Source organism: Vicia villosa, unplaced genomic scaffold, assembly GCF_029867415.1.
Source record: "Vicia villosa cultivar HV-30 ecotype Madison, WI unplaced genomic scaffold, Vvil1.0 ctg.000349F_1_1, whole genome shotgun sequence".
Lineage (NCBI taxonomy): Eukaryota > Viridiplantae > Streptophyta > Magnoliopsida > Fabales > Fabaceae > Vicia > Vicia villosa.
The window spans coordinates 524044-534038 of record NW_026705156.1 but is presented as its reverse complement, the minus strand read 5'-3'; the positions used below and the strand labels follow the sequence as shown (position 1 = coordinate 534038).

The window sequence follows — 9995 nt, the reverse complement described above, 5'->3', positions numbered from 1 at the left end:
TTCACCCCCCTTGGAGGAATTCGGAAATGTACTTCCGAAATATTGTCTGGACAGAAGAAAGATGAAAAACAAGAACGATTCGCTTTATTTAATCGGGTGAAGATTACATCGATCACATTACATAAGATTAAAGTTACATATTGTTAAAGACGGGTAGGTGGGGATGAGTCAACATTTTGATAACGTCATCCGCCGATCTTTGAAGTTTCGCGTCCAACTCGATCGGGCCCTTCGAAGAAAATCGGTCGAACGTTGTCCACATAACCGCTAAATCTTCGTCGTTCTTGATCTCAAAAGGTGTGAATTCAATGGCTCCCTCGTCGTTAAGCGATGACGAGCGGTACTCGAGCTTGACAACCTTTCGATTCTCGGCATAGCGCAAAAGCGTGTTGAGCGACGTTATCAACTCCGCAAACGGCGTGTCGCGCGAGAAGCGAAATTGGAACGGCATCGGGTAGCCGGTGGTGAAGTAGACGAATGCTAGGTGGGGGTAGGTTTGTGTCATTTGTGTTTCTAGGTGTGAAGAGGATGAAGAAGAGTGTGTTGTATTTATAGACTTATTGGAGCAATGATGGCCCAACAAACCTTATCCTGCCTCAGGAGACATTTCGGAAATGAACTTCCGAAAATAGGAGGCAGACAAGCATATTTCGGAAGTTCATTTCCGAATTATGCAGAAACAGACATAAATTTTGCATTTTGTTGATTGCTTAGTGTGTTGTGTAAATGGGACAAATGGAATTCAAAATAGACTTAAATTACACCATGATGACATAAAACATACTTATATTATATATGTATTGAATCGGTCCGATTTTACATGATAAACAACAATACATACAAAAATGATCATTACAAACAAAAACGATCCAGAATAAACTAAAATTCACCGAACCAATCGGTGGATCCTAAGTCCAAAATAGGTACGTTCTTCGACCGCTCTCTATTTTGCTCGCGCTCTTTGCTCATCATTTCTTCAAACTCCGCCATTCTCGAAACGAACGGATCCGGCCAAGTCTCCGCCTCATTTGAACGATGTGCCGTCCATTGACAAGAAGTAGCCGGTATAGGACAACCCGGTTTCAAAAACACTTGAACGAAGTGCCGCGATCGTAGATACCTGATGCATATGATGCGGCCCGACGCGTCCAACGGCGGTCGACTATGAAGTGGAAAGAAAGTCTCACTTAGTCCAAACCTCGTCAAATCGACGCACACCATATCATATGCACTTGCTATTAGATGACCCATCTCGGGGAATGACATCCACTTCGAAACCGGAGCGATACCGGTAAGTGATGGAACAAGTGCATCATGAATATTCGCAAACTTTTCTTGATTTTCATATAGTCGGTCGTAGATGTCCCGATACGAAGTCAACTACGCAATGAGTTCCCGTCGGACTAAAGTGTGATTATTTTCCCCTTTACCGAGCAAACCCGCAACGGCCCGATATCCATAATTGCCGTCGCCTCCAACATCAACGATGTTATCGATATATTTGTGCATAAAAAGTGGCATCTCATCAATGTAGACAATCGGTGATTTTTTGATCGGCGGTGTGCGAGGTGGCTTCGAAATACGGGCTCCTTTGTTACCACTACACTTGGACTTCGGTGTCGGTGAATCTGGGAACGATGCATCAACATGTTCAAAATAGGAAGGAGATCGTTTTGTTGACGTGTCATCTTGTGTAATTTTGGACTTTTTCGGTGCACCTTTGTCTTAACTGGTTGAGATGGCGGTTTCAAGTCGGTGGTCTCCGGAAATGCGATTTTTCGCAATTGCTCTTTTATGTGCATTTTGGTGGTGTCATCCGCTTTAGCAAACTTCTCCATTATCACTTCCAACTTGTCGGAGATGGTGATTTTGGAGGCATTTTCCTTCGGCGGGGCAAAATCATCAAAATGAAGTTTCTTCCAATGGTCGGCTACCTCCTCCATGCGTATTGGTGAATTCAACTTCTTCTTTTTTGAAATTATACAAGCACACGGAAGGCCGTATGTAGTTCTAATGGTACACCCACATAAAGAACTATCCGGCCCCGTGGTCTCCGACCGCTTCGCTTCATGAGACAAAAAATTCAAACCCGTCCGGGATATGTTGTAAATCAAATGGGAGAATAGAATTTGGCCCTTATACCGGTGTTCCATAACCGTCTTGCTCCGACCGAACGATGTTTGAATTTCATTGTGTTGATTTTGGAGCATTTGGTTAACGGTGTCCCATCCGCGACACAAATCTCCCTTGCTATCACCCAACCACCTCTTGAAGACCGCATGTGCGGATTCAACTCGGTTAGTCGTGGTGCAACCAAGATGTCTAACTCGATTTGTCCAAGCGCACACGACTTTTTCTCTAACTTTGTCAAGAATGGTGGATTCGACGTAATGACAAAATGTCTTAATGGAACCACACAAAGACCTAAAGTGTACCAATTTCTCAGTATACACCTCTTCGGAGTGTGCATCCAAAATTTACCTCCATGCCGACATTATCCTTTCAACCACAACACCGGCTTTGATAACTTTACCGTTTCCATCCGGCCTATCTTTTGTCCCAACCGCGGGTTTCAACTTACTTCTCACGTTGAAAGTTATGTGATATCGACAAAGTAACGCGGTCAATGTCGGGAAGACGGTATCAACCGCATTCATCAAAGCATTGTCCCGGTCGGTGACAATGACGTTTGACATAACCTCTTGATCAACTAACAAAGACTTGCAAATTCCCAAGGCCCGTGTAAAGTTTTCTTCTTTTTCACACTCCAAAAAAGCAAACCCGACCGAATAAGTCTTGTCCGTCGAGGTCACACTGACTATCTCTAGAAGAGGAAGCCTATATTTGTTTGTCTTGTACGTCGAATCCATGACTAGAACGGTTGGAAATGTGTTGAACAATTTGATACTTTCGGGATGAGTCCAAAAAATATTACGCACGGTAACTTTGTCCTCGGAGGTTCGGAAGCTTGAAACATAATTGTTATCGCCTAGTAGTTTCAAAAGTTGTTGCATTTCCGACCGAGGGCCCATATTCAAAACCTTGAGATTGTGTCGTTCATTGTAAATTTGTTTGATATTTGAAACGCTATCCGGTTTCTTACGCTTCAAATCGGCAAGTATGTTGCGAGACGCCACTTTGACTATCGTTAAGTTCGATATCACATTCCTCTCTTTGCGGGACAAACGACACGCCATTGGATGTCCGTGTAACTTGACATCCAAGGCATGATTATGAATTCCACAAACTACGGTTAACCGCCACAAATCATAAACCCTCCGAGTAGCACGCAACTTAAAAGGACACCCGCACTTTCTCGATCCCGTGTCGTCGTGTTTTAGCACCCGGTTTGATTGTACATAACTCCCACCTCGTTCGCAATTCAAAACACGAAAGCTTTCCGCCTACTATTTCCGTTGTCCGACCTTAAAATAACAATTCCAAATCCAAGTTTACTAGCTTCGTTCCAAACCCACTTAATCAATTGTTCGCGACTACCGAAGCTCCAATTATTTGTAAATTCTTGTCGAACATCAACCGCATTGATCATAGGATTAACGTCGATAACCGGATCGTTATTAACGTTGACAATTGCCAGAACTACTGCGTCATTGTCTTGCACATTGTTGTCCGGATGCACCATACCTAACAAATGAAAAAATTAGCAAAAGTTGGCCAAAACAGTTTTTTTTTAACTGCCAGGGCATATTTCGGAAGTTCATTTCCGAAATTTGTTAGGTAATATATTTCGGAAATGAATTTCCGAACCATATCAGTTTCAGCATAAATTTGTTGAATCAATGTAGTGAAATAGGGGATGAAATGAGAGATGTTTACCTGAAATTGTAGTTTTCTATGCTCCTTTTAACGTGATCAACGGTTTGAAACTTGATTTTAGGACGAAAAATGGATGGAGATTGATTGGGTTTTGGAGAGGGTTTGGGAAAGTTTTGGAGAAAAATGATGAAATAGTGAAGGAGGGAAATTTGTATATGCAGCAATATTTTAGGAAATAAACTTTCGAAAATATGCACGGTTTTTGAATTTTTTTGACTTCGGAAATGCATCTCCGAAAACACCACTTTTTTGGTGTTTTCGGAGATACATTTCCGAAGTAAAAAAAAATTCAAAAAAAAAAAAACTTCGGAGATGCATCTCCGAAGCAGGGGCAATTTTGGGTTTTCGCTGGGGGTGACCCCATAGGGAGGTGGGTAAAGAAAAATTCTTAAATTGCTAGTAAATGGACTTGAAGAACTAATATATTAAATAGTTAATAAAGATATACCTTGTTTATTTAATCAACTTAGTCTTAGACATAAGTGATTAAGGTCACCATAATAAACATAGGAATCTTAACCAACTATCAATATATTTCTTATCACTTTCTCAGAAATTATTGTATTAAATTGAATGTGTAATAAATTTTGTTTAAAACTAACTGGTAGCTGAAACAGCTTTTGAAAAAAAAGCTAAAAGCTAGTAAAAAGCTACAAGCTACAATAGGTTATCAAACAAAACTTTTTCATTAATATGAGCTGAAAAACTAAAAACTCTTTTTTGAGTCTTACCAAACAGACCATATTTTTTATCACTTACTCTTTATTTGACCATTTTCACAATTTTTTATGAGTGGTTTTTAAAATAAAAGAAATTTCTTTACATTGGGTCAAATAAAATTCTGTATAAACTTTGTTTGACCTAAATAATACTACTATAGACTTATTTTTAAACTTATCTTATTAACATTTTAAAATAACTAATATATTTAAATCATCTAACGAGTTAATAAATCATACAATTTATTTAAGATATTTTAATGTTAAAAAGTACTATATAGGATAATATAGAAATCTAAAGAGAAAATAATTTTTATCTTACAAATTGGTTTTGTATCGGTGAGCTATAGATTGAACCTCACATTCTTAACCCTAAATGAGTTTTAGTATAATAATTAAACTTTCTATTAGTTGGATTGGAGATTTAAGTGATTTTATAAAATATAATGAAACATATGATATGATATGATGCAATTTAAAAAGTCAATTAGAGAATAACAATAAAACCTTTTATATTTATAGAAACATTGATTGATTTGTATGACACAGATTTATCCACATACATTTTGACAAAAGAAAAAATGAGTAAGACAGTGAAACCGTTTCATATATATTAGTAATATTAAGATGTGCAGGCCAATGTTAATCATGTAATGTACATGAATCCATTTGGCAACATTATCAAACTCATGACGCAAACAGACCATATTTATAAATCATAACAAGCAATGCTAGATAGACATTAGGAATTGTTGTTTTGGTGTTTGACATGCTGTGCTGCTAAGGAAATGGGAAACAAAGGTGGTTTTTTCCGTTATGCAGATGGTGCTGACAAGTTGCTATTATTCTTTGGAACTTTGGGTTGTATTGGTGATGGTATTCAAACTCCACTCACTATGCTTGTTCTTGGTAGTTTGATTGATGATTATGCTCGTGGCGGTTCACAACATACTGTCTCCATTCAAACTATCAACAAGGTAACAATAACATTAGTAATGCAAAATTTTCATTTGTTATATCGTGTCTCACAAAGTTCTAAGATGTGATTTCATGGTTCTTTCAGTATGCTCTAAAGTTAGTTGCTGTTGCCATTGGAGTTGCTGTATCTGCTTTTATCGGTTAGTACTTAGTACTGATTTTGCCAACTTTTCGTGTTGTAACTGCATATAATTGTGCGTTTAGTTTGATGAACTTGTCAACTATGATATTGAGTCTAATAGAGCGCACAATATTATGTTGCAGTTGGAGTATGTTGGACAAGAACTGCAGAAAGACAAACTTCTCGAATGCGAATTGAATATCTTAAATCGATTCTTAGACAAGAAGTTGGTTTCTTTGACAAGCAAACTAACTCTTCCACGACTTTCCAAGTAATTGCCACCATAACTTCTGATGCTCAAACAATCCAAGACACCATGTCTGATAAGGTACACATGTTTCTAGAACCTTCTTCAACCTTCTCGTCCTTTAAGCATTTCTTGCGTCCCAAGGCATTTTTGCCGTGAAAACATTGACATGATTATTTGTTTGTTTTTAGGTGCCTAGTTGTCTAGTTCACCTCTCTGCGTTTTTCTCTAGCTTTATAGTGGCACTCTTCCTCTCTTGGAGACTTGCAGTAGCTGCTTTTCCATTTTCAATTATGATGATCTTGCCAGCACTCATATTTGGGAATGCTATGAAAGAGCTGGGTGGTAAAATGAAGGACGCGTTCGGAGATGCTGGTAGCATAGCAGAACAAGCAATCTCGTCGGTTCGTACTGTTTATTCGTACGTAGGTGAGAAGCAAACACTAAAAAGGTTCAGTTCTGCTCTTGATACGTGTATGCAGCTTGGCATAAAGCAAGGTCAAACAAAGGGAGTGGTTATCGGAAGTTTCGGTTTGTTATATGCTACTTGGGCATTCCAATCTTGGGTTGGGAGTGTTCTTGTTAGAACAAAAGGAGAGAAAGGTGGCCATGTGTTTTGTGCTGAAATATGCATTATTTGGGGAGGATTGTGAGTATCTTCACCATTTTTTCGTATTCGAACATGGAACTCAGTTTACGAAAAGTGTTAACTTTAATTCACTATATGCAGGTCTTTGATGAGTGCACTACCAAATCTTGCTTCCATATTAGAGGCGACAATAGCCGCTACTCGGATTTTCGAGATGATTGATAGAAAGCCAGCCACAGACTCTACCAGAGGAAAAGGAAGGATTTTAAAACATACAAGAGGCGAGATTACATTTAAAGATGTTGAATTTTGTTACCCTTCAAGACCAGATACAATGATTCTCCAAGGACTCAATCTTAAAGTTCAGGCATGTAAAACCGTAGGCCTAGTTGGAGGAAGTGGTTCTGGTAAATCGACTATAATCTCGTTGCTTGAAAGATTCTATGATCCTACTCGTGGTGACATATTGCTTGATGGTTTTGATATAAAGAGACTACATCTTAAGTGGTTTAGATCCTTGATAGGATTGGTAAATCAAGAACCAATTCTCTTTGCAACATCTATAAGAGAGAACATTCTATTTGGAAAAGAAGGAGCTTCAATGGAAGATGTCATAACCGCAGCAAAAGCAGCTAATGCGCACGATTTCATTATTAAACTTCCTAATGGATTTGAAACTCAAGTAAGCTATGATTCCTATCTCATTCCATTCATAATTTTCTGTAATAAGCAAGATAACAGACAACAATTATTGGTACGTTTGTTTCTGCGTCAAAGAGGGAAAAAAACGCGTGTTTGGCCTAACGCTCCAAATTGGAGCTTGTTTGTTTTCACGTTTTTTCAGCCTCGGGGCGCGAGAAAAAACATGGAAACACTGTTCCAAACACGTGCTATATAGCTTATAAAAATTATACTTTGCTTTTCAGGTAGGACAACTAGGAGCTCAATTATCTGGAGGACAAAAACAAAGGATTGCTATTGCAAGAGCTTTAATAAGAGATCCTAAAATCCTACTACTTGATGAAGCTACTAGTGCTTTGGATTCACAATCCGAAAAAGTAGTACAAGATGCACTTGACTTGGCTTCTAGAGGTAGAACAACAATCATCATAGCTCACCGGCTTTCCACAATTCGTAAGGCTGATTCAATTGTAGTTCTTCAATCAGGAAAGGTGGTTGAATGTGGTTCACACGATGAACTACTTCGACTAAACAATGGACAAGGTGGGATTTACACCAAAATGCTACTTTTGCAACAGACGAGTCAAAATGAAAATGCGCAGCATCAAATAAACAAGAGCCCTCTTGCAATGGAAAATCTAGCAAGTTCAAATTCAAGCTGGCAAAATACACCAGTTCATCACGCGTTTAGCTCTGCACAACCCTTTAGTCCCATATATTCAATCAGTGTTATAGGGTCTAGCTTTGATGATGACTACAGCAGTGAAAACTCGGAGAAACCTTACCGTTCAAACGTATCTTACTGGCGTTTACTACAAATGAATGCTCCTGAATGGAAGCATGCTTTGTTTGGATGTTTAGGTGCCATTGGTTCAGGACTATGCCAGCCATTTTATTCCTATTGCTTAGGAATAGTTGCTTCTGTCTACTTCGTAGATGATAACTCTTTCATCGAATCGCAAATCAGATTGTACTCGATTATCTTCTGCTGCATAGCCGCTGTAAACTTTGTATCAGGCATCATTCAACATTACAATTTTTCTATCATGGGAGAGCGTTTGCTTAAAAGGGTGCGAGAGAATTTGCTAGAGAAGGTGTTGACATTTGAGATAGGATGGTTTGATCAAGAGGAAAATTCAAGTGCAGCGATCTGCGCGCGTTTGGCAACTGAAGCCAACTTGGTTCGATCCCTCGTTGCAGAACGAATGTCGTTGTTAGTTCAGGTCTCCGTCACGGCTTCGCTCGCTTTTGTACTCGGTTTAATTGTTACATGGAGGGTAGCTATTGTCATGATTGCTATGCAGCCTTTGGTCATTGCGTGTCTCTATTCAAAAACCGTTCTCTTGAAGAGTATGTCAGGTAATGCAAAAAATGCTCAAAGAGATGCTAGTCAATTAGCAATGGAAGCTACAACAAATCACAGGACTATCGCGGCATTTTCGTCCGAGAAAAAGATATTAAATTTATTCAAAACTGCAATGGATGGACCCAAGAAGGAAAGCATCAAGCAATCATGGATTTCAGGTTCTATACTGTCTATGTCACAATTCATGACAACAGCATCTATAGCTTTGACTTTTTGGTATGGAGGCATATTATTAAACCATAAACTTGTAGAATCAAAGCATCTCTTGCAAGTTTTCCTCATTTTGATGGGAACTGGACGACAAATTGCCGATACCGGAAGCATGACTTCTGACATAGCTAAAAGTGGAAGAGCCATTAGTTCGGTATTTGCAATATTGGATAGAAAAACTCAGATTGAACCTGAAGATATTAGAAACAGAAAAATGAAAAAGACTATGAAGGGTGACATAAAACTGAAAGACGTGTTTTTCTCGTACCCTGCAAGGCCAGATCAAATGATTCTCAAAGGCCTAACTCTTGAGATTGAAGCTGGCAAAACAGTAGCATTAGTAGGACAGAGTGGATCAGGAAAATCCACCATCATTGGCTTAATTGAAAGATTTTATGACCCTTTTAAGGGATCCATATTCATAGACAATTGTGACATCAAGGAACTTCATTTGAAAAGTTTGAGATCACATATTGCACTGGTGAGTCAGGAGCCTACTCTCTTTGCAGGAACTATCCGCGATAACATTGTATACGGGAAGGAAAATGCATCAGAGGATGAAATAAGAAGGGCCGCGCGTCTTGCAAATGCTCATGACTTTATAAGGTACACTTTCTAACCTCTATTCATCTAAAGAACTTAATGAAGCACTTATAGTATAAGTGCTTGTCATACAAGTGTTTATGTGTAAACTATTTTGTATGATGATGCAGTTCAATGAGAGAAGGGTATGATACATACTGTGGAGAAAGAGGAGTACAGCTATCAGGAGGCCAGAAGCAAAGGATAGCAATAGCTCGGGCAATGGTGAAGAACCCTTCGATACTTCTGCTAGACGAAGCAACAAGTGCTCTTGACAGTGTGTCTGAGAATCTAGTACAAGAAGCTTTGGAGAAAATGATGGTTGGAAGAACATGTGTAGTTATAGCGCACCGTTTATCAACAATACAAAGTGTTGATTCAATAGCTGTAGTTAAAAACGGGAAAGTGGTTGAACAAGGTTCTCACTCCCAGTTACTGAACAATAGATCAAAAAATGGGACTTATTACTCTTTAGTTAGGCTACAACAAAGTCACTCAAGTTGATATGTCATTTCATGAATAATTGAATAATATGAGCTTTTGGTGATTATTGTTTTTTTTTAATATCAACTCACCAACCAATGATCGACAGGTGCCTAAAATAATTCACTCTCTAGAATTTCTATTATGTAACCCCACCTAGAAATGATGAAAGGTACTGACTC

General features: G+C 38.7%; 1 protein-coding gene across 1 annotated transcript; it reads left to right on the top strand.

The window, feature by feature from the left end:
- The first annotated feature begins 5344 nt into the window (after positions 1-5344).
- LOC131627082 (putative multidrug resistance protein) lies at positions 5345-9834 on the top strand. The gene is made up of 7 exons (XM_058897909.1): positions 5345-5533; positions 5620-5674; positions 5799-5983; positions 6094-6551; positions 6633-7173; positions 7418-9354; positions 9462-9834. The coding sequence occupies exons 1-7, from the start codon at positions 5345-5347 to the stop codon at positions 9832-9834; spliced, it is 3738 nt and encodes a 1245-aa protein (XP_058753892.1).
- Positions 9835-9995: the final 161 nt, after the last annotated feature.